The 24,855-nt window shown below is 38.4% G+C and overlaps 6 protein-coding genes across 7 annotated transcripts; 4 read left to right on the top strand and 2 right to left on the bottom strand.

Annotated features, from left to right (window-relative positions):
* The first annotated feature begins 1,205 nt into the window (after window positions 1–1,205).
* Window positions 1,206–9,511, top strand: LOC108143669 (sodium channel protein Nach). 2 transcript variants are annotated; one of them, XM_017268180.1, is made up of 9 exons: window positions 1,206–1,723; window positions 5,608–5,805; window positions 6,385–6,669; window positions 6,729–6,965; window positions 7,411–7,589; window positions 7,785–7,850; window positions 8,536–8,627; window positions 9,210–9,321; window positions 9,402–9,511. In XM_017268180.1, exons 1-9 carry the CDS (start codon window positions 1,206–1,208, stop codon window positions 9,509–9,511), a joined length of 1,797 nt encoding a protein of 598 aa, XP_017123669.1. The 2 variants fall into 2 exon arrangements, with proteins under 2 accessions (XP_017123669.1, XP_017123668.1); XM_017268179.1 differs by having other exon boundaries at window positions 7,405–7,559.
* Window positions 9,512–10,030: 519 nt separating this feature from the next.
* Window positions 10,031–10,628, bottom strand: LOC108143670. The gene is made up of 2 exons (XM_017268181.2): window positions 10,573–10,628; window positions 10,031–10,519 (listed from the first exon to the last, which is right to left on the bottom strand). The coding sequence occupies exon 2, from the start codon at window positions 10,515–10,517 to the stop codon at window positions 10,173–10,175; it is 345 nt and encodes a 114-aa protein (XP_017123670.1). The 5' UTR covers window positions 10,518–10,519; window positions 10,573–10,628; the 3' UTR covers window positions 10,031–10,172.
* Window positions 10,629–14,059: 3,431 nt separating this feature from the next.
* On the top strand, window positions 14,060–17,837 carry LOC108143709. The gene is made up of 5 exons (XM_017268240.2): window positions 14,060–14,792; window positions 15,703–16,279; window positions 16,341–16,411; window positions 16,474–16,763; window positions 16,825–17,837. The coding sequence occupies exons 1-5, from the start codon at window positions 14,164–14,166 to the stop codon at window positions 17,067–17,069; spliced, it is 1,812 nt and encodes a 603-aa protein (XP_017123729.2). The 5' UTR covers window positions 14,060–14,163; the 3' UTR covers window positions 17,070–17,837.
* Window positions 17,838–17,938: 101 nt separating this feature from the next.
* Window positions 17,939–20,172, top strand: LOC108143710 (putative gustatory receptor 58c). Its single transcript, XM_017268242.2, has 3 exons — window positions 17,939–18,335; window positions 18,667–19,751; window positions 19,802–20,172. The coding sequence occupies exons 2-3, from the start codon at window positions 18,690–18,692 to the stop codon at window positions 19,976–19,978; spliced, it is 1,239 nt and encodes a 412-aa protein (XP_017123731.1). The 5' UTR covers window positions 17,939–18,335; window positions 18,667–18,689; the 3' UTR covers window positions 19,979–20,172.
* Window positions 20,173–20,559: 387 nt separating this feature from the next.
* On the bottom strand, window positions 20,560–21,817 carry LOC108143673 (putative gustatory receptor 58b). Its single transcript, XM_017268184.1, has 2 exons — window positions 20,792–21,817; window positions 20,560–20,733 (listed from the first exon to the last, which is right to left on the bottom strand). Exons 1-2 carry the CDS (start codon window positions 21,815–21,817, stop codon window positions 20,560–20,562), a joined length of 1,200 nt encoding a protein of 399 aa, XP_017123673.1.
* Window positions 21,818–22,020: 203 nt separating this feature from the next.
* On the top strand, window positions 22,021–23,259 carry LOC108143640 (putative gustatory receptor 58a). Its single transcript, XM_017268154.2, has 2 exons — window positions 22,021–23,040; window positions 23,092–23,259. The coding sequence occupies exons 1-2, from the start codon at window positions 22,021–22,023 to the stop codon at window positions 23,257–23,259; spliced, it is 1,188 nt and encodes a 395-aa protein (XP_017123643.2).
* Window positions 23,260–24,855: the final 1,596 nt, after the last annotated feature.

The raw sequence follows: 24,855 nt of genomic DNA, 5'->3' as shown, positions 1-24,855 counted from the left end.
AAGTTTAATATTAAATGCTGATTACTGATTACTTCAGAAATAAACGAAACAAAAGCCGTCCTGATCGGAGCGAAAATCTTCGTAATATCTGGACCATCCAATTACCATTTAATCGCAATCTCTTCACCGACGGCCGCTCATGAATGAAAATCCTTAACTAAGTTAATGCCCAGCCACAATTCCATGATGATGTTGATGAGGCTGCAGCCGAGGGACGCAAATACAACCGATCCCCATTCAACTTGGCTACACTCTCGCGCATTGATTGCATTTCGTGTCATCCAATGGATTTACTTTCGCGGAGCAGCGTCCACCATCAGGCATAATTTACAGCGCATTAAAACCTCCGATGATGATTTATTGTTGTCCTTGTTGTCCATGTCCTGCGACCTGCTGCCGCACCGCAAAAACATATTTAAGGCTACGTATTTATATTTTAATGAACAGCGAGCGGTGATAAAAAATCAGAGCTTAACCATGCTACAATGCACGTGGGTCGTACAAATTATGAAGTTTGTCCTGCAATCAGTGTGCGGGTGGGTTGGTGCCAGATGTGTAATGCCGTAATGCAGTGCAGTGTTCAGCAAGTGCCATCGACAGACGATTACTGAACAGTTTCCCCTGAAGTGGGATTTTTGTGGTATCATGTGGACAAGCGGACCCGGAATACCAAAGGTTAATTTAAATGCAAAATTAACACTTGCTTATTACAAAAAATGCTAGTCAGGAAAAAATAAATAAAAGCACTAGGGTTTTGAAATTGCTTATAAAGGTGTCTTGGCAGTATGCATTGAAAATCTACTTTCGTTATTACCGTATCGGGCTTCCCTAATTAAAATAAATTGTATATTTTATATTGATAAAAACTATAACATGTAATTACAAAATGGGACTAAAGGTTAATTAAAAAACTGTAGCATTTATTGCAAAATGCTTACTTATAACCGCCAAGTGTTTTTATATAAACATTAACACATAGTCATCATTATTTTTTCTTAAACTGATAAGTATTTTTTCAGGCATTTTCATTTACAATAAGAAAAACATGTTAAAAATTGTTTCATGGCAAAGAATAACGATTCTTTTTAAAAAGAACAAATTTTAAAAAAGAAATCACCGAACACCCTGCTTTTCATTGATTTACTTTTCCATTTCATTTCTAACAATGCACCAATAAATCCTGTCTTTCAGCGCCGCCCAAGGATATGCAGCCGAAAATTGTCGACAGCTCGCCATCAGCGGCAGCAAGGACTACAACGTGGACGTCGCAAAGAAGCAGCTGGGGCGAAAACGATGGATCCGCATGCGGCAGCGACTCGCTGCTGACTTCGTCGACAGCTTCGCTGCAACCGCCGCAGGAAAAGCTCCGGAGGTCGGGACCTGGACTGTTGATTTTTCCGGGCCAAGCGCAAGGACATCAGCATAATCCAAATGGCAGCTCGGGCAGCAAAACAGTTGCAACAGCTAATGACGGGAACGTGGCCATTAATCAGCAGGGACCAGCCAGGAGCATTCGCTCCTTTCGACGACCGCCACTATGGCAACGGCCGCCCATGGATTCCGGGGAAGGGCAGGAAAAGCGGGTCCTGGATCGCGAAAATCCGGGGCATAGCCGCAGTGCCTGCCTGGCCAAAGCGCAGGCCTTCGTAATCGAGTTCCTGCAGGGCTCCTCCATGCACGGCTTCATTTATTTGGCCAAGCTCGGCCTGAACTTTGTCGAACGGTGAGTTGTGGTCTGTGTGGTACTTTCAATGGCATTGATTTGGGCGCACAAACGGATAATGGGTAATGGAATTGGGCAGAAAGGAATCACAGAAATGTGAAAATGTCCCAAAGCAAAGCTAACCAAAAATTCAAAAGACCAGTATTGTTCTTGCCAAGGCATGATTGGTGAAAAATCACTCCTGAAGGGTAAACTCAAAAATGCTATTATTGGGGCATCAGAAAGGTCTTTAGTTACCCTTATAATTTTACTACGACTAAACATAGTTTTTTTTTTGGTTGAAAAGCAAAACCCTGGAAAGTCCTTCCACCCTATCCCAAAAACCCTAAATTCAGTGGTCTCTTAACCTCGATCTTATTAGGCAAATGTTTGTTTAAGCGGCCGCAAGAACTCAGTCAACATTTCCGCCCAATTAATTTGCAAGGGAAGTTAAAGCTAAGCCTCATTACGGCCAGAAACAGCTGGCTTAACTTTTATAAAGGATTACTACAGTTTGCCCCTTGGAAACCATAAAGTGAAAACTAAAACGATACAAAACTATAAGTCGGGGAGTTATAAAAGACTATGCTGCAACCGCGGCCACGTGTAGAGATTCCGATTCGGATTCGTGGCAGAAAAGTCCTGAAGGGGAAGTGCGTGCTGAACCACCACGTTAAACTTCTCCAAGCGAAATACATTTTTCTACATATCTTCCGTTTTATGTGGTCGACGGAGGAAGGTGGATCTTGGGCGCTGGAGTAATATTTTGTTGCTGGAATTTGTATTTTTGTGCGGTGCAATAAATCCTTAAAACTGACATGACATGACAAACAGGATTACACACACACACACCGGGACGGGGGAATTCCCCGACTCTTTCGCTCCCCTTTCTCTTTCCGTGTTGGCCATGGCCAAGCCTGAATTGGCAACACTCCACCAAAGTGGCCAAGAGGAAGGGAGAGAGCATCCGGATGCGGTGGCTGGTGGGAAATCTGTCAGGGCGGCCGACTGAGGGTTAATTAGTGGATAACAGCCAGGCCAAGGACAGGGCCGAGCAGACACTGAGAGCAAGACTTAAAATTAGAATTTTTTCTTTTAGTTTAGCTTTCTTTTAGTTTAGCTTAAATATGAAGAAAATGATTAGGGCTTAAAAAATGTATTTATTGTTCGGTATTATTTTAATACCTTTAAAATATTTAAAGCTCAATCTAAACCTTATAGACATTAGGTCTATATAAGAACTCTTTAATAATTAGAGTTTATTATTATTACAACTTTTTTAAACACAAATATGCATAAAATATTTATAAATTTTTAACCCTTACAATTGTGTACAATTTAGAAGTGCTGAAAATATCCCAACATTTAAAATATATATTTTAAAAAAAATTGTTTGCAGTTTTTGTTTTTCGATTTGGTTTTACAATGATTTCTGAAGCAGATTTCAGCTTGTATTGTATTACCATGAAGTCTTAAAGCTGCAGTGCATCTTCAGCTCTTTTCTCCTAGTGTAACCTATGAATTTTTCCCCCAAATCATGAAGCTCAATTACAATTATTGTTAGTTTTCCGCCAGAGCTCAATGCCAACTGACAGGTGTTGCCCCCAGGAAGGGCTAGTGGGAGCAAAGGTGAAATCGGGATAAAAGGAAGGAGGTCACGCAAAGCTTAGCTTTAATTAATACACTTCCCCCGAGGCTTTCATGAAAATGATTTGTTGGGCGTTTGTAAAACATTTTTCTCGGAAAATTTATTTCTTTGGCCAATTCCACTTGGCACAATTCGGATTTATTTCGCCCGGCAAGCCAGAAAGAGAAGGGAAAAATATGCTTTGCCATGGCAAAAAATCAGCTTGTGACGCACAAATTTCTGGATTATGCACAACTCCATCCAAAATCCGACTTAAGCCCTTCCCGCCTCTCCCTCAAAACTAAAGCATTTCCACAAAAAAATGTATGAAAGAACCCAGTCGCATACAAAACAAGCTGGGGAGAAGGGAAGTGAAAATGCATAAACCTAAGAGAAAGAGTCTGTGTCGCTGACATGTGATAACCTCAATTTCACAAGCGTTGATATGGTAACTATGAGGGCTTTGCCAACCTCCTCGTTTTGGGTGGCAGCGACAGGTGCACGATTGCATAATCCACAACCGAAAACTGCAGTGCAAATGCAAAACACGCAGCGCCGTAGGACGCACAGGATTAGGACGATGTTTAAAGGGGGCGATCTGAAATCTATAACGGGGCATCGGGCTTTCGAGTGCCCTGAACTCCCCCACAACTGAAACGATTTTATTGAGGGCTACTCGAAATTCCATAAACGGAATGAAATAAAGCGGTTAAAAGAAATACCATTAAAACATTTAAATTTATATACTATTAGCACACTACAGCAAACATATAGAAATCTTTGCTCAAATTAGTTGGGAAGAGTTATCTTATAATTTTATAAAACTGGATGATAACAAAAAAAATCTTAATTGAATTGACTAAAGTTACAAATTGAATGGCAGATCTTAAGAAAAATTTAAATTTAAATTTACGTTTTATCAGTAAAAAGTTTTGTATTACCAAAAAATTATTAAGCGTTAAATGGTTGTATATTTTTAATTTTTTTAAGATTTATATATAATATTTATAATTCCAAGTCTGGAAAATTAGTATAATAGTAAAAAAAATGCAGTGCTTTTTAAAACTAAAAATTTTTGTCGGCACATATGTAATTCTAAAGCTGCGCATGTATTCATATTGGTGCTGATAGTCGTTTTCATTTATTCCTTTTAATTTTGTATTATCTTTGCGATTTTAAAATTATATTCCAGATTGTAATTCATTTCACTTTTTCTACCTTCTTTAGTTTTCTTCTATTTTATTGATACTTATAATTCATTTTGAATTTATTTATTAAGATATGTTTTTTTAAAGGGACACATTTCTGGAAGCTTCTTGTCTGGCAGGAGTTTGGGGATTTTCATTTCGGCATTCTTAGACTGTCAATCTTCTATTATACATCCTTAAACCACACAACTCAACTAGAAACTATGTGGGAATTAAAGAGTCCACCAATACCCAAAAAAAAAGCAAAAGCAACCCCTTGGTGCAGAGCTTTGCAACGAGAAATTTGTGGCATCAAACATGCATCACTGAGCCTCATTCACGCACAAATTTTATGCATATGAGTGCCGAGCTCGTGATGAAACAAAGCAAATACATAAATTGCTGGCCAGACTGACACGAGATGGAAAATGACAGTGTTAAGGGGAAAATGTGAAAATGTGAAAATGGGTGTGGGGAATGGCAATGGAAATGACAATGAGTATGTCAAATGCGATGTCCGAAGGAATTTTGTGGTGTTAGACAAAGTACAGCACTCAGCTGTCGGAGAAGAAAATTCCAAAAAACCAAGGAGCGGGGCGGAAGGAAGGCTTCGCACGAAAATAATAAAGAGTTGGAAAATGTTTGGGAAAATTAAAAATAAGTAGCAGAATGTTTGTTTGTGTGCGAGCGTTGAAAGCTTTATGAGCCATTGCTGGCATCAAAATGTCATTGCAGACGACATTCGCCTGAAATGGGAACTCAGCAGAGGATTTTTGGCGACTTCTGTCTGTGTCTTTGCCAGTTTGTTTGTGGCGGTTCAAACAAAACGGAAGAAAATTGAAGAAAAGCCAGTAAAGGGTTGCAAAAGCGTTGATGCGTTCATTGACTCCTCCTTCGAGTTGGCCATAATTCTTTCGTCGCGAATATTTCGCATAATGCTTACAGAAAAAATTTACACGCAATAGATTTTTATGTCCTCCACCAGAATGCACACTCAACAGCAGTGCGAATTATCCCCCAGTTCCATATATCATTTTTGACTCAGCCGCATTTTTGGCTATTTTTTCCACCGATTTCATGTACTTTTTCAGCATGCTCTGGTTTGCATTCATCTGCGTGGCATTATTCAGCATCATCTCGCTGAGCAAGCGGACCTGGCATCGCTTTCAGACCTCGCCGATGGTCATATCCATGGATCGAAATAAGCTATTCTGGAACACGAGCTTTCCATCATTGACAGTCTGCCCCCATAAGCGCATCGACGAGTTGAAAGTGGAGGAGTATATACTGTAAGTGTTTGTATAAAAAAAAACGAAGATAATTTTATGGGACATTCGTTAAATAGTTCTTATTTTTTGAATTTGTATATATTTTAAACTAAAAACTAAACTACTATCATATTTTACTAATCGAGCAGCAGAAGGCATCGATTCGATCGATAAGTTTAGAAATCAAAATCCCTTTATTTGGCAGATACAAGTTTACATAACGTCAGCAATATATGGTTCTTTTCTTTTATACGCATAAGTCCGAGACAAGTTAAACAACAAAATAGGAACAGCCAATACAATTTTTAAAAATATCTTTTCAAGGATACGTTATACAAATTAATTTTAATGTTTATATTACAAAATGTTTAGTAAAAGCGTTTACCGAATAATTATATAATTTCAGAATATTTACATATCTTATATATATATAAATATAATTGTGACTGGTGCATTTATGTAAAAGTATTATACTTGTAGCGTCAGGACATTAAAATATATAATTAAATCATATATATATTTCTTATACATATTTTTCAAAATATTAGTACAAATAAACGTTTAGTTTTATTCCTTCTTCTGCACTTTCATTACACATAGTGCCCATCCCGAGCAATTTTTGTCCGAGGAGGATCAAGAGGACTTCCGCGATTTTATTGTAAAACTTGCCAGCCTCACTTACGACAACTTGGAGACGCTGCCTCTGAACAAGTCGTATGGGATTCCGAGTGTCAAGTACTTGGACCTGCTCTACGAGTTGAAATGGCCCTTTGAACCGGAAATCAGCAGCGGCGCCGCCGTCAAAATGTTCATCTACGAGACGCAAACGGAGTTTGGCATTTGCCATTCAGTCAACTCGCTGGTGGCCCGCTACAATTCCTTCGAGTGAGTAATTGTTGGCCAGGAAGTGGCTCTGATTTGATGGCTTTCTGGCTTTTTGGCAGCTACTGGCGATCTGGCGACTGGAGCCTTTTGGACCATGGGGATCGGGTCACAGTTCATCCACTGGATGGCGAGATCTACGCCCAGATTATAAACCTTTCGACAGCCTACGATGTTTATTTCCACGGGGCCGGAGATGTCCCAAGCATATCGAAGCAGAGATATACCTTTCCAGAGAGCGATTATACTACAGTTGAACTAATCGCCTTAGAGATATTTACCAATGAAGAGGCCAGAGCGTGAGTTGAAAAAAAATTCTATCCTTAAAAAATTAAAATAAAAACTTGAAATAAAATATTTATCTTAGTGAAGTTGAAATAATTAATTGGTTGTTCTTCATTGTTTTTCTTGAGACTGAAAGAATTAATCCAAATAAGGTTGGCAAATCAAACAATGTTAACAACTACAAAATAATACTTTCAATTTCAATATGTTGATATATTAAGAGAAAATAACATAAATATAAAAAACATATTACAATATTAAAACCCCTAAAAAAAACGTAAAAAAGAAACACATATGCCGTGTGTACAATAATGTTCAAGCTTACATTTTTGTTATGCCCGAGTTCCAGTGTAAAATCTTGACTTTTATTTGCAGGGCCAATTTTCACGTCATAATTTTATGATCCTTTTGGGTTGTTTTCTTTTTTTGATGTATTGTTAACTCTTCTGGTAGTTTCAGCACCAAACAAAGGAGTTGTCGCTTCAACTACGAAGCCGAGGAGATGCTGACCGTGCCCATCTACAGCTTTGGCCTCTGCCTGTCCGAGTGCCGAATGTTTTTCGCTCTGCAGGTCTGCGGCTGCATTCCGCACTTCTACCGGAACCTCCGTGGGTATATTCATATTTTCGGGACACAGAGTTGCACTTAATTGGCCCCCATTAAAGTTAACTTTTATGCGCCGGACGGGGATGCATCAAAGCTGCCCAGTTTTATGGCGCAAATTCGGTCGTAAAATGTTTAAATACTCGTAGTTTAAGTGGCAACTTTGGCACGATTATCTGTCTCGCTCCAATGCGCTCCGTCTATCCGTCTCTTTCTTTTATGTTTTCCAGTGCGAAATGGACGAAGGTTGCCTGTTTGCGGGCTGGAGGGCATCGGATGCCTGGTCAAAATTAAACGTGAGTAATTTGCCCCGTCCGAGAACATGCAAATATTTAACCTGCCCCGGAAATTCGATTTTAATTTTTCTGTCGAAAAAAATGAGTAGAAATTTCCCAGAACGTGACCATAATTTAATTTTTTCAGGGGTGGTCAAAAGTCAAGGTTGGAATATAGAAGAGAACCTGTTGCGTAATTGTAATACTGGAAGTAATTGGCTGAGGGAGGGAAGATTACCGGACAGGTTAACATTGATAAGCTGGATAAATATTTTTAACGAAAAAGCTTATGTTTTGTTAGAGTAAAGTATATTAAGTTTACTGGTAAAGAGAATACAACATAAGGTTCCAAGGGCAAACATTTGTTTTTTTAGCATATTTATGCATCGTTTTTCAATCGTTTGTTGTCGATTTCTTTTTGCAGAGATCAGAAATTAATAGGCCTTGTTGGATTAATACTAGCAACATCCGCACTATTAGCGATTCTATCAATTCATATTTAATTTATTGTGTTATTAGAATACTAGTTTACCAAAGTTAATTGCACATTCCTGAAAAAAAAGTAGACAACAAATTTCCATTTTGTTTTTTAAAAAGGGCAATGATACTATGTCAATACATTTTAGCTAGCGTAAAATTAATTTAAAAATATAAAAAAAAGATGAACAAAATTATTTTTAATAAATAAAATTACTTTACCACACAGGCGAGATAATCTCTTTGAAATCGGACAAATACAAAATCAATTGCAATTGTTTGGCCAACTGTGATGATTCGAACTTCTTTGTGCAATCCTACGTAAGTACAACGTCGCACATAATAATAAAAATAAATGAAAAAATGGCAAATCCCCTATTAAAAAATATAAAGTAAACTTTAACTGTAAAAATGTTTATGGAGAACAGAAGCGCCATCATCTAGTGCTCGTTAAGTGGAAACTGCAGACGCCGCTGCGTCGCGCATTTCAAGTGGAAAAATGCCCGGAAAACTGGGGAAAATCCGCTGGAGAATCGGAGCAAAGCGGAGCGCCGAACATTCGGGGGCATTTGCCTTAAACAAACATCAAAATTGTAGTCCGGAGCTATAAAAAATAATAAGCGCAGAAGTTGCAGGAACTGGGCGCCTTGAAATATGCAATTATTTTGGGGATGAGGTGTACGAAAAGGGGCGGCCAACCAAAAGTTTTCTTTAACTTTTTTCGCGCTGTGTGCGGCGAAAGTTTTTACATTTAATAATAATTTTTGCTTACTTGCCTTGTTACCAGAATACTGATGATGATTATGATGATGTTGTTCTCATTTCGCCTTTGTTTTTGTTTTCTGTTATCTGCTTATCTGTATATGTTTCGTCCGATTTCTCTATTTTCCGGCTTTTCCTCAGCGCTCGCGTGTCTGGTTCCTGGGCGCTAATCTGCAATGGGGCATATCGAGTGGGGCATATCCCAAAATGCAACTCCGCCGAGACGTCCTCTTCTCCTTCGCCGATGTTTTGGGTGAGTTTTCTCTTCGGGCAAACTTTTAAGACCCACTTGAACCACTTACTTTTCACTTTTCACGTCCCTATTTATTTCAGTTTACATCGGCGGCCTGGTCGGATTTTTCTTGGGCTGCAGCGCCTTGAGCTTTACGGAAATAATCTATTACTTTACGGCTCGATTTGTGCGACGCATGTTTTTTAATTAACTCTCAATACCATTCTCGTACAATGTATGCAATAAAAGAAAACAATTATTCTGTAATCAATTTTAATATTATTCGCTTTGATTAAGTAAAGATAAATTGCGTATTTAGTTAAATAAAATAACAAAATAAAGAAATATTTAATTTTAGTATCTGAAAATATAATTTAAATTTAAACAAAATACTAACTTTTTTATATCTAATATTTTCCACATTAATTAAAATAGAAAAAAATGTAATTCTAAATTTAAAATGCATTGTAATTATTATTGAATTTATATATAAAATAAAACGTTTTATTTAAATTAGTTAGATATTTTTATTTTTACTATTCCATTTTTATATCAGTGTACTTTGTAGAAATATTATTGCTTACCTAAATATCAATACTTAAACAAAAATCGTATATAAACATATATATAAGAGGGAAAAAATAACCAAGCTAATATATAATTATTTAAATGTACATTTTTGTTTCCTTTACGTTGTGTCGGTATTAAATTTAAGAGTAAAATGACAATTATAAAAGCAAGCACTTTACGAACGTTCAATAATTGATGTACAATTTTTAAATAAAATTCATTAGACTTGTAGCAGTTGATAACTTCGTAATCGAATATATTAAGTTTCGAAAAGGTAAGCAACAAAACTTGGGATCTCATCCTTAGTCGCTCGTACAAAAATCGTCCACAATCCCAGAAGCTGCCTTGATCTCCTTCCAGCGATCTGTAATCGAGGATCCATTCCTGTTCTGCTTCACATTCACGGAGCAGTCCTGTGTTGGAATTGGAGGTGGCTTGACGGCAGCGTGTCGGAGAATGTAGAAATCGCAGCGCTTGCAGTAAGAATTGGACTTTTCACGCGGCTCAAACATTTTATCGCAAATGGCACAGCTTTTGGGCGGCAGACTGCATCGAGGACATCGGAGCTCTCTCTTGGAGAGATCCTTCCATAGACATCTCTTAAGGCACAGGGTGCACATGTACAGCTTTTCGTCACGTAAATCCATGTCTAAGAAGCGAAATGTCAAGGCTAAAGTCCACAGATTAAAGGAAAAAACAGACCTGAACAAGCAGTTTGCTTTTTAATGCCGTTTAAAGTATTGAGAACTGACTTGGGAAAAAGCAAAGACTACTATATAGGAGTAAAAATGTCAATGACAACAATAGTCGAATTACAGGTAAAAGAGGTTAAAGGTAAATAGAAAGAGTTAGTACCATAATTGCACACTTCTGTGAAAAATAATAAAAATAGCGAGAATTCACAATTAAAAGAAAACATCTATAAAACCAAAGTACTCCGGTTTCTAGATACCCTCTTTGGTGAGTAACTTGACTAGTATACCTTTGAACTGTCACCTGGTTTTAAAGCTAAATTTATCAATTATAATTGTTCTGGGCTAATCTGGTTGATCTGGAGGAGAGATTCCCACACTTGTATCTGCCCTATCACTCCAATAGCTACAACATCTTTTTATTGGCCAAACATAAACAGTCGCGCCGGCCTAATCAAAAATAAAATACACTTTGTGCAACGTTGGCGAAAATCATACCGAGACTCCCCAATTTTTCCACCTCATCATCATTGAACCTTCATTGTCCATGTTTCGTCGCTGGCATTTCAATGAACTGTTTGCTTCTTCAGACGAAGAGAAAGAGAGGGTGGAATCCTGTCAGAAAAGGACGACAAATTGCGCTCCTTTTGTATTTTTGCCAACCTTGTCGGATTTTATTATTGGGGTCGTCGGCAGACATTGAAATTAACTTTCCGTCTTGTTCACATGTTATGTGTGCTTAATATTTGCCGAATTATTTGTAGTGGCAAGTTATTTTTTCAAGCCATTGTTTGTTTGGAAGTAAGTATGTACAGTCAAACTTCTATAAGTAAGTAGAGTTCTTATCTACAGATATTTTATTCATTTGGTTGAAAGAAATTGTACAATGCTTATAAGGTAAGTGCAGAAAACTATATTATTTTTAAATCTTTTTATAACCTTTGTTTATTTACAACTTGCTTCAAATATGACTTAAAAATAAAATAAAAATATTTTTTTATCACCATCTATTTTTATTCATTTTGTTTTATAGAATCCACTTATTTTAATAGAAATTCATTGATAGACAAAATTGGGAACATCAACAGCTTTAATAAATATAAATAAAGAAAATTAAATTTAACACAAACTTTGTTGGTCAATTCTAGTAAAAGTTTGGGAAGTTTGACTGTATTCTCCCCCAGCAATCTAGTGTTTGGTATTTGTCTTGACTTTTGCACAACTGAGTGAACTGTGACTGTCAACAAATGCCAAAAACTATAGTTAAGAAAGCTCATGAATTTATGCTGTTCCTTTTGGTTTTTGCGTCGTCATCAATAAATGAGTGAGAAATGGTCGAAAAACTGGGTCATTGGAATAGGGGGAAATATTACTTGCTGTAAGCTTCGGTTGATCTGCTCCAAGAATCAAAGTATTCATCTCCAAGCGTCACAATGGGAAAATCTACATTTCAATGGCTTCAAATTTTTTATGCAAAACCGCACTCTCCCCTTCACACACTCTCTAGCTGCCTCCCTCCCGCAATCAAATCTCAAAGGAATTGTCAAAGTGTGTGGATTTTTTCACCTCTGCCGGAGGAAATGGAAAATGGGGGCGTGGAAAACCACAATCCACACGAGAATATTCTCGCCACCGCCGGCTGCATTTTAAATGAAGAAGCGAATGGGATGCCCACTGAGCTCAGGGTGCGTTTTGGGAGCTAATACGTACTACCCAACTTTGCACTTTGAAGTTTTTGGCCAAAAGGGTAGCACCACTTTTTACAGCATAAATTTGAGCATTATTGAAATTTATTGTTGTAAATTGGCTTGGGCATAAGTGGGAGGGCTTAAAATATTGTAAAAGGGGCATTATGGTTTCTGATGAAGAGTTCCATTGTTCGTTAATCCTTGAAATGGGCCTTACTAAATTAAAATAAAAATATAAAAGTTTTGAACCGTTCGAACATTAACCAATGAAATTGGGACAAAAACAATACTTTTTTTTCATAATCTTAAACTTTAATTTTCAAACTGTAATTATCGATCAACGAAAATTGCAGCGAGACATCTCTTCGGATTATAAGTGTAACCTTTATTAAAAATATGTATGAATACAAATTGAATGTAACAATTATTTCAAATTTATTTAACCCTTTTGGAACCTTTCGTTGTCTAGTGGCAACTTATTCTGCTCACTCTTTCTGATAACAAAGGCTAAATGTGTCTACCGAAAATAGTACCTTAATCATTTGGAGAAGTTATTTGGAAAAAACTGCACTTGCTTTGGTAAAAATTGTGTTTTTTAAGATAGCAAAGTTATTCAAATAATTGATTTACAATGAATAAATAAAAATATTCAAAAATTAAATGAACAACAACATTAAAGAAAAAAGAAATGTTTTATATGCAACCACAACAACGTTCCCAAAGGCAACATTTGGTAGCGCCCTAACCAATAAGCGCGGCAACTTCAAATTTTGTCAAAAATGTTGATAAATTATTACCATAAGCTGATTCCGAAAGGGTTAAACTAGTAAAATTCTGTAATACCGAATATTTTATCTATTTAGGTTAATTATTTTAATAAATAACTATTAATAAAGCTCCCGATTTCTATATGGTAAAGTAGTGTTGGGTTAAACTCGCTCACTTTGGTGAACCAGCTCAGTTTCTCACTTTTTATTGTGTGAACAAACTCACTCAGTTCAGTTCAGTTGCTCACGCACGGACGGAGGGACATACAGACAGATGGACGGACAGAGGGGCTTAGCTAGATCGACACTCCAAGTGATTCTGATCAAAAATATATACATATTAAGTATAAAGGGTTGGAAATCACTACTGCGGTGCAAACTTTAAACTGAAACTATATTTTCTGTATGAATATTAGAAAAGATCGGAGATTATTTGTCAAAATAAACTCGGTAAGCGGTCGGTTAGAGTCCTTGCTTTTAGTCCTTTGATTGGGTATGTGTCCGTGCTAGGGAGGGTGTCTCCGCTTAAGGATTCTGCCGTCAACGTAATACAATATTAGGAAATAATAAAAAAATTAATATATATATATATTAAAAAAATGGTTTCAGAAAAAAGATTAACAATAAAATTTTAGGTTTAAGATAAAAGTATAAAAACATTCAAAATGGCAAAATAATGTTGTTCTAAATAATTCGGCTTAAGCTATTTTTTGAGTTTTGGCTAAAACTAAAAAGTAATACGAATTTTCTTAGCTTAAAAATTTCTAGTACTGCCTTAGGCCTAAAAATAAAGATGTAATTCGGCTTTTTATTGTTTTTAATTAAATCCAAGTTCAATTGCTAAAGAGTGCCAGAATTAAGTCTAACTATTCTAATTATTTTTATTTGTTTGGAAACACTTTCTTAACACCTTACACTGAATGCTAAAAAGTAACTAATTTACTAGCTTTTTACACACAATAATTGTTTTAGCTTTATTTTCGGTATTTTTGTTTGTTAAAATAGAAAGGCATTTTGGTATATTTACGCTGCCTTAGCGCGGTCACACTGAAGGTGGAGTGAAACGGCAACAAAAACAACAACTGCGGATTTGTGGAAATTTCCACAAAACCAAAATAAAAATAGACATTGCCAACCTGCAGAGCGATGCACAAAGGGGCGCCACCTTGGCAAGTGGGCGGTGCCAACGAGGCATCCGAAGTGGATGAGCAGCTGACCAGGGGGCGGAGAATTTCCGACGCAGAAGTGGCGGGGGCTGCCCCCAAACAACAACTGATAAGGAGCAAGTGGTCCACCAGTCGCAGGATGCTCTTCCTAGGACTCATCCTGGCCCTAATCCCGACTCTCCTGCCCCCCGTCAACGCAACCCACATCCGTGGCCAATTCCAGACGGAGGACTTCTTCCAGTTCCTGGCCAAATTCGGCTTCAACAAGGCGGATCCCACACGGCGGAATGCCTTCGGGTATATCTACGGCAATGTCACGTCGCCGGACAAGTACGCGGTTCCATTGACCCTCGTCGTCCTGGACAGGAGCACCTTCCTCGAGTTCTACGGCAACCGCAGCCAGAGGAGCCGGGAAGCCGCCTGCACGGGTATGTTCTCCCGTCTAAAGCGGATCGCCTACGAATCCACATGCAATCCCCGGGCCAAGCGGGATTTCCTGCGACACGTTCCCTGTCCGGCTGGCCAGCTCTGCAGCGATGAGGATGCACCAGAAAACGTCGTGCCGGGATCACAGTTCACCTATGTAATCAACCTGGAAGCGGAACCGAGGTGAGTTCAGGCCGATGCCCTTTTTTTTGTTATTCATTTAAACTCAAATGTGGAGAAAACCACATTTAAAATTACCTAGCTTTAAGAATCACACAAAATACACATTAATATTGCTTTTAAATGATTTATTTTTCCTAATCACAAACACAAACTGTTTTTGGTGCTTACTATATCAATTCCTTATAGCCAGTCTACTTAATAAAGAAGTAATTTCCAAACCCCTTACCCATACTTTATAAGGTTTTTTTAGATCCCAGAAATAAAATTAGTTTATGAATTAGTTGGAAAAGTTTTTTGAACACCCATTTTAATTTACATCTGAACGATTGAGTTCAAAAGTACACATACAAATGTAAAACCTGGAACGGCTTAAAAAACACAAAAAGATATACATTTGAATTGCCTTACTCTTAGCTTTTAGCACAATTTCCATTTCCATGTTTATATTAAATTTATATGTATATATTTTTCATAATGTACATATAAGAGCACATGCTGACACAGGAAACCAGATAAATGATAACCCAATGTGCAAGTACCTTTGTTTATTTATTGCGCTTACCCGCTAGAGACTCAACTTTTTTTACTAAACAAAAGGCGCAGAGAGTATTTGCTTTTAAATAGTTACTTGTATGCAAAACAACAGATAAACTGCTGCTCTGTGCATGATTTTGAATATTTACAAGATATCATAGATTTTTCTAAAAACTCATATTCAGCACAAAATTAATGATATTTTGTAAACATAACCAACCCTTTGATTTAATTTTTAAATGATTATTTTCTTTCATTTCTTATTCATAGAGTTGAGTGATTTAAAGAGATAAAAAAACTAGTCTTGTATGCCATTAAATCATAAAAATCTGTTTCATATTCTGTCGTTAACTGAACTGAAACTCTTCTCCCGCAGATTCTGGTACCTCTCCCTGGTGGCCTGCTATCAAAACCAGAGCACCTGCCAGTGGCACGCCCACGAGAGCCTGCCCAGGTGGTCTAAACTGAGCAGCAACCTGCTGAACACCCTGCACTACGACATCCACCTGGTTAACTTGCACCCAAACAACTCGGCCGCACATCCGCTGACCTACGAGTACTCGTACGATCAGCAGAATCTGCTGGAGATGTATCTGATATTCCTGCTCGTCTACGTTGTGCTGCTGCCCATGCAGATTTACGCGGTGCGCAGGCAGAAGCATCCAGTGACCAAGTTGTTCACTTTGAGCCTGCTCAGCGAGTTCGTTAGCTTGGCTCTGATCACCGCCCACCTGATTCGCTATGCGGCCAATGGAGTGGGTGAGCCGAGGTTGCAGGCGGCGGGCGATGTGCTGGACATCTTGAGCCGCACGACCTTCATGCTCATCCTGCTGCTGCTGGCCAAGGGATGGGCTGTCACCAGGCAACAAATAAGCAGGACGGGGTGGATCATGCTCATGTCCATCTGGGTGCCATACTGCGCGTTTCACGTGTTCCTCTATATCTGGGATAGGGTTAGTAGTTCAAACTGAATTTGAATCAATCAAATAATCAATTTAAATCGACAATTTACAGACGGAAGTCGATGTGGTATCCGACATCGACGAATATCAGACCTGGCCCGGCTGGATCGTTTTGATACTACGGTAACTTCATAGAGTTTGACCCAAATTCAAATCTAGCTAATGTACGCTTTGTTCATCTATAGCACCTCCTTTATGATGTGGTTCCTGTACGAGCTGCGCAACACAATGAAGTACGAGCACTCCACTAAGAAGCTAGACTTCCTGCTTCACCTGGGCGCCTCCAGTTTGGTGTGGTTCATCTACCTGCCCATCGTGGCCATTGTGGCGCTGCAGGTCAGTCCCATGTGGCGCTACAAGTTGCTGCAGGGCATCACAAACTCGGCGGACTGCATGGCCTATTGTGTGATGACGGGTCTTTTGTGGCCGCATCGAGCGGGTCAATATCTGCTCTTAGCGGGTACCAAATATGCGGGTGAGATTGCTTGATCCGTTGCGGAACTTCTTGGTTTGACACACCATTGATCTCACTGCAGGCATGGATGAGTTGGACGAGTTTAACGAAGCGCCGCACATCGTCAGAGAGCGTGAGAGGCGTCGCAATTCCCCGCCCGATGACATTTCCATCGGCACGGGGAGCGGTGGTGGTCGGGGGATGGTGCTATCTACTAGCATTCCACACTCGCTGAACGGTGATGCCTGCAACGATCTTCTGGAGGCGGAAGATCTCGACGCCGAGCTGCTCACCGATCTTAACAAAAACAGCCATATTGTGGCGTAGATGCAACGGGTTAATTAGTAGCTGTAGAAGTCAATTGTGCTAAATGAAACACGGAATGTTAATCATCCTAGCAATTATCCATAGATATAGCTAGATTAAGGTGGGTTGATTTTTTTTTTTTTTTGACAAATGAGAGAAAATTCATTTTTGTCAGGTTAAAGAAAAAGTGGTTTTATTATAATAAACAAAATCCTTTCGAATTATCAACTACCATATTAATACAATCTTAAGCATGTTTTCGAGATTCAAATCAAAAATCAGTAGTACAAATATATTTCTATATCAGAAATATTTGTCTTAAAGAGTGAGGAACATTTAAATCAACTATCTATTTCCCGCCACTTAAGATTCTTATTGAGAAAAGTCAACCCACCATAAGCTAGATATAAACTTATCTGCGTGTATATTCCATATAGTGTGTATCCATTTACAACGAAGTCAGAGCGAGTGCAAAAAATGCATCAGAGATTGTTGTGTGATTTTATGTAATATGCTTGAATTTAAATTTAGTTTCTAGTTTACGCATAGGAGAACGATTGGATTCAATACGATACGCTTCAGCATCATCATTTCGTTGCGGTAGTTATTGCATAAGCTTACATTTTAACGAACTACCGACTACCTATAAAGATAAGCATAGACACCCATACAACCAATCGGTATTTTGATAAGAACAAACCAAACACACGAGCCAACGTCTAGAGAAAACTTGAAATTGCAAAACGAAAGATAGTAAAATAAATGAATAATTTTTAGATAAGTACTAAAGGAGACGCCTTTGATTTGTGTAGTTCTTCTGATATGGATTTCCCCATTTGAATTGGAACCTTAAATACTCTTCAAAAGTTGCATTTATTATTTTGTATTTTGTTTATTATCCACCTCCAATCGATTTCATATTTTGAGTACGAATTTATTTACCTTAAAATAATTGAATTGCATGCATAGTTACTATAAATTATGAAAACGGAAACTATGGAAATAATTTGTCAATATTAATAAATATATATTGTTTATTTTTTTGTATTTAAATATTGATTTTCTTTTTCAAAGAAACCTCCATAGCATTAAGCTATTGTTCTTAAGTTTGAGTAATTATTTAACGGATTATGCATTTTTCAGATGGTGTTATAAAAACCTTTGGAATATGCAGAAGACGATTTTTTGAAAGTTTTAACTTGGTCAAGCCGAAGGACCTGTTGCATGTCTCACTATACTTTTCTCTACCTTAAACCCCTGGAGGCATTGTTTTCCCATTAACCAAACGTATGTATGCTGAATTTAGTGCCATATCTATTTCAACACGGTTCAAGTTTCCTTTCTTTTTGAAGTCAGTAAAATATGGTTTACTTCTTGTTCAACTTTTCAGATTTCTCTAAAATCCTTAACAATTTATGAATGTGTCATAAAAACCCATTGAGTTGTAATGAAGTCATGTGCTTTAAAGACTTCACTCGTTCGAGAGTAACTAACTATATATAACTGAAGGCCCTGTTGCATGTCCTATTATAATTTTCCCTACCTAAAACTCTCTCCAGGGACTTGTTAGTTTTCCGTTTACTAAACGCACGTATTTAATGTCTGTTTCCGGCCTTAGTTTCAGTTTAATTCCCAATCAACATGGTTCAAGTCAACCTTCTCCGGATTTATTTTGAAGTGAGTCGCCTGATAGGCCTGTGCAATCTGCACTTCGATGCCCGGAGCCAGAGATTCATCCTGAACCATGTGCCCACCGTGATCTACTGCATCGTCCTGAATGTGGCCTACCTTTTGATCCTGCCGTTTGCCCTTGCCCTGCTGACCGGCGATATTTACGAGTGCCCAAATGTGGGAATGTTCGGAGTGGTCTACAATGTGGTGGCTCTGACCAAACTCCTGGCCATGTTGCTCCTGGTCATCCATGTTTGGACACAGCGACGTCGGTTGCAGATGCTGGGAAATGATATCTTGGAAATGCTGCATAAATTCCGCTTTGCCCTGGGAAACGATTGCAGGAAAAGATGTCTGTGGAAGGTTTTGCTGACGAGTTCCCGGTTTGTGCTCCTCACCCAGCAGCTCGTGTTCCGGGATTCCCTTGTTCGATGTGAGGCGGACTCTAGTTTTAGGAGAGCCATGCTTCCCTATCACCTGGCTGCCATTGTTTACGCTTTAATCCTGCTCCTACTGGCGAGCTATGTGGACTTGACGGTCTACATGATGCAGGTGGCCGGGAACTGGCTGCTGGCAAACATTTCCCAGGAGGTTCAGGAAATGCTCCAGGACCTGAAGGCCTTGCCCAACAGAAGGGGTGTTCCTCGAGAGATGTGCCAAAGGCAAATTCTGCCCGCATGGCGAAAACTTTGGAGACGCTGCCTCCATTTGGATGGGCTTCTCAAGCAGACCGTGGAGGTCTTCCAATGGCAGATACTTATCAATTTGCTTACCATTTATATTTTCAACATAGCAATCTTGTTTCGACTGTGGACTTACCTGACCTTCGACAACGATTTTAATATATGGAAGGGAATCGTATATGTTGTTCTATTTCTTACCCACCACGCTGAGATCACAATGCAGTTTTCGGTTTTTGAGATTAATCGTTCGAAGTGGTTGGAGCTCCTCGACCGCGTGGGAAAACTTTGGTTAGCGAATTTTTCGGGAAGCAAATACAAAAACAGCTATGGAATTATCCTGTCAAGACAGGTAATTATCTAAGTTTTCTTTGATTAAATCCTAACATGTTTTTAATGTAGTTGGAGATTTCCATTTTGTTCCTGAACCGGAAACTGCATCTCCATCCCAAACGTGTAAGACATCTTCACATCGCTGGATTGTTCGACCTGAGTAACTCATCCGTTTTTGAGATGTCCAGATCTATAATAACCCATGTTTTGGTCCTCTGTCAGATTGCCTATAAGATATATGGCTGAGAACGAATATGACTTTGACTTTCTGTAAATTTGTACCTATACCTACATTTCGAAACGAAACCTATTTTGTGTGTGCATTAGTAAGTTATAAATGTAGAATTTAAAATTTAAATATTATAATATTACATGAACTGTAAAATTACCTACTATATTACATATATATATATATATATTACATGAATTGTAAAATGGTACACATTTGTAATAGTTTTTATAGCGTTTCCTGCTGAAATGGCTTAGAATCAGTAAAAGCTCCGTTTTGGAGATTTTTCAGAAGTTATCCGCTGGCAAACAAAGCTGCAAGACCAAAAAAGCTTTTTTTCGAATTTTACTTGTTATAAAGCTTCAAGTCCTGAAAGCTCTGATGTGCCATACATTTTGAAGGAATAAGCTAAAGTCCTGAAAGGTGGTGAAAAATGAATTTAAAAACTTTATTTTGATATCACACCATGTAGAAATGTAGTTAAAATGTAATTTAATCCCTTCGGAATATTTAGGTAACATTGATTGAAGTTCAAATTCGATTAAAATGGATTATCCCCTTACACCTGCGTTTTGCTCCCGATCAAATGAGTCAGGTACTAACCATGGCTGTTTGGCTGTTGTTGCCGCCTTAAATCGAATTGCATAAGGATAATGACGTTGCTCAGGATGGATCCAAAATAGCCGAGGCCAGCGGGTTTGTCTAGCTGCACAAGTCCGCAGATTTTATATTCCAAGTGATTGCGCCTTGTCTGCACGCTAAAAGCATCCAACTGCAATGCAAATCGTTCAAGTTGTTTAGATGACATTTTATTAAATTAACTGACTCACCTCCCTTTTAAGCTTTTTGCTCACACTTGGAAGATCGCTGAACTGCTTCAGCTGCTGACCAGTGTTGTTGCAGGAGCTGATCACTCCATCCAGCATATTCATCAGCATCATGGTGCCCCAGAGGTTGAAAACAATCAATCCGTTGCCAAAAGTCTTGCCCCAACCATCGGATTTGATGGTGTTATTGCTGTACTGGACAGCATGATAAAATATGTTCAATGTGGACATGAACATGTTAACAAACACTGTGGCATTGGCAATATCGAACAGGCTAAAGACTCTCCTGGCCAACTGAAGGGTTTCCCTGTGCATAAGAGCAATGGAGCGCAGTGACTTCCATTTCCTACCGCCTTTCCTACCGCCTCTTCCCTCATGAAGAACGCTTAGGGCCAGATGGATTACCCTAAATTGATGATCCAGCAGTATGAGCAAGGCATAGAAACCCATTTTGACCGCTATGAATTGCAGAAACTGCGTGAGCCTGGTACTGAGAACCAGTACGGAATGTTTGTTGATCACACCCAGCAATTGATACTGTACCGCGGTGGAGAACATAAATCCCACATAGAGCACCATTATCTTCTGCCACAGCTTCCTGGCCAGCGAAAGTTGTAGCTCTTTGAGCTCTTGTCCACTCACTATGGCCTTCATTATGCTGCTAAACCTCTTCCAATAAATCAGCGAATCCTTGTAGAGCTGAATGATTTGGCGGCGTTTCAACCACATGGTTCCATAGCAGCCCAAAATAGCCAACACTCGCAAGCCGACCATGGCAAAAAAATTCCACTGCAGTACTATGTTGTATTTTATATACCCATCTAGTACGCCCTTAGGTATGATGAAGTAAATGTTGAGAAACAAGCCGATGCTTATGAATGCACTGTAAATCAGGTAAATCGAAGAAATCTTATGCAAACGAATGATTTTCCCGTGGGAGCGCATCCCCAAAGTAGTGCCCATCAGGGCAAAGACTAAGGAATGGTAGTAGACCAAGCTCAGCACGCGACCCAGTTTCGGATGCAACATGTTGGAGTTAAGGTCACTAGGTAACTGGCCAAGTGCCGAACTCGGAAAGGCAGTAATTAGGTGAAAGTTTAACGCAAAAGCGATGAGTTGGCCGGCTATCCGATTTCCACGGGATAGCGGAGCTTCCATCGATTGCGGTCCGTTGACTGTTGACAGTTGGACAGTTGACAGTCGTCCTTCGCCGATACCAGTGGCTGTCGGTCATGCTGCTGAAATCCTTCTACGCATTTGGATTAGTTTGCGGTCTTGTGCCTGCGCCCCTGGGAAAAGTGAGGTTTCTTCGGGGATGTTCGCAGAGATGGTACCTCCTATACACGGCCTGCCTGCACGGAGTCCTCCTGATCCTGCTGCCCTTCACCTTCCCCCAGTTCCTGCACAAAGAAAGCAACATAGGCAACAATATGGTTCTTCAATGGACCTTTACCTTAACCAGTATCACCCGCGTACTGGCCATGTTATCGGGTGGTCTAATGATGTGGCTAAGAAGGAAAAAGCTCCTGAGATTAAGTGAAAACCTTTTAAATCACTGCCTAAAGTGCAGAATGCTTGATGATCGTACCACCAAGTACACCACCTTGTGGAAGAAAATTCGAGGACTACTTACCCAGACATTGATTGTCGTGTTTCTCACCATTTCTGTGGCTGCCTTAATTTTGCAGAAAATCGATACATATCACTCTTTTATCAATGTATCAATGATTGTGGTGCACGTCACCCAATTTATATACGTGGTCATCATGATGGCCGGGGTATATGTGATCCTCTTAGTCCTCCACTGGCAAAGTGAACTGGTTTATGTTGCTCTAAAAGATCTCTGTGTGCTTCTCAACCACGAAGAGCGGAACTCCTTGGTGCTGGCGGAAACTAAAGCGAAAAAGTCTCTGGCCATCCTGCATAACCTACGTCAGCTTTATGCCGAAAATCGGCGACTCATTCGTGAAGTTTTTGGAACCTTTGACATTCCAATTGCCTTTATGTTGCTTAAAATGTTTGTTACAAATATAAATCTGGTTTACCATGGCGTGCAATTTGGAAATGCATCCATAGAAACCTCTAGATACACGAAAATACTGGGACAATTTGTTGTAATTTCCCATTATTGGTATGCAATTCTGCTGATGAATGTTGTGGATGATGTGACCCGTGGAAGTATTCTCAAAATGGGAAGCCTCTTGCGAGAATTTAGTCATCTGGAACTGGTGAAAAGAGACTTTCAAGTGCAGGTAGTACTTTACAATATTAATATACTTCAAGTTGACTATGTTTCTTTACAGCTGGAAATCTTTTCCGATCACTTGCGTTGTCATCCTGCAGCCTATAAGGTTTGCGGTCTATTTATTATCAATAGACAAACGAGTTTGGTTTATTTTTTCTACGTCCTGGTTCAAGTTTTAGTGCTTGTGCAATTTGATTTAAAGAATAAAGTTGAAGATACACATTAAAGGCAAGAGCAGTTTATTTGGATTACAAATTAAAAAGTGTTTAACAATAAACATTTAAAAAGCGACACTAACAAAATGTGTGTAAAATGTTGACTACATTAAAAACATATTAAATTATACAGATATTTTAATCGATATTAAGACTTTTTTGTTTTAACTTGATTTATTAGGTTATTCCTTAAGTTATTGATTTGCTTTCTTCTTTTTTCCCTATTTTACAGACTTAATTCGCTTTCAAATACTTCCTATAATTTCAAGAAGAAGCTTTAAAAAGTTCTATAAATATAAATTTCTCAATCGTCAGTTAGTCAGAAAGTCTCCACTTTACCTGGTAAAAAAAAGGATACACATGCGATGTTGATAAATATAAAGAATAATTTTACTATCGAGCCTAGGAATGTCTGACTTTGGCGTCTTTAATTGCTCACAACATACCATAACTGTTATTAAATATTAAAATCCATTAATCAAATGTGTTTTCCGCCGCTGTGTTGCAACAACAAAACCAACAAAAGCGTTTCGCAGGGAGCAGGTGAAGAATAAGAAGAAGAAAATGATTATAAGGGAAGGCAAGGTGGCACGTTGATTATACAAACGAACGTATGTACATAAATCAATACATATGTGCATCTTTGGGTTGCCAAAAATAATAGTATATTTACCCGCCCTCAAGCACTAACCAATTATGCAACCTAGATAATTTCAATAAGTCCATCAACTCCCTACAAATATACACAAAGTCACAGCACACGCGCGCACTGAGAAAAAATATTAATAGCTCTGGTCGGCATTTGTGTTAAGATTTTGTCATATATGTATAATATATTCCAGCTATATTTGCAACATAAATTACTTTACAAAGTTATTGATTGATATATAATTATCCCTTAAGCTCAACAATGACTCGACATATTTTTTGAAAAAAAGTTTTATTAAATAAATAAACAACAAGGGTCAGCACTATAAATAAAGTAGATAACAAAAACGGAAAGATCACTGGGTAATGATTACTGTATTGAATAAGAAAAAAATTGTTTTTAACCACAAGACTACATACATAACACCACTAAGTAGTTTCATGACATAAAAAAGACATTTTTTCTTTATAAATATGAAAATCACATCACTGACAAAAAACAAAAATATTGTTTTATGTTTATACAATTTTTAATTGGACAACATCCATTTAAAAACTTAAAGTTAATTAAACATTTTGAATGTACATAATTTCATAGAATTTTTCATTTAAAATTTTAAAATAATATTGTTAATATTTGAGAGTCACACTTTAATTAAAGCTCAAGCCTAACAGTGTTCATATTTTGATATTCAGAAACGGATTAAAATGTGGTTAGGCAATTCTTTCTGTTTAGAGACTCCATGTAGTGAAGCCTCTTTGTCGGCCAACAAATCAAATTTAATCAAGCTCTTAGGAAGTCAGGCCCCTCGAGCAGGATTTGGCCATTAAATCTGGCTGCGGGGAACAAATTACCCGATTGCTTAACCCACTCTCGCCGCCTTGGTTTGCCTTTAACCCCCTCTTGCAGTTCGATATGCCTCGGCAGCTTTTTGTATTAATTCCAATTATACGCACGA

The sequence above is a fragment of the Drosophila elegans genome, unplaced genomic scaffold, assembly GCF_018152505.1.
Source record: "Drosophila elegans isolate 14027-0461.03 unplaced genomic scaffold, ASM1815250v1 contig_520, whole genome shotgun sequence".
In the NCBI taxonomy this organism is placed as follows: Eukaryota; Metazoa; Arthropoda; class Insecta; order Diptera; family Drosophilidae; genus Drosophila; species Drosophila elegans.
The sequence above is the reverse complement of the archived record's forward strand: the minus strand, read 5'-3'. Positions and strand labels throughout refer to the sequence as shown.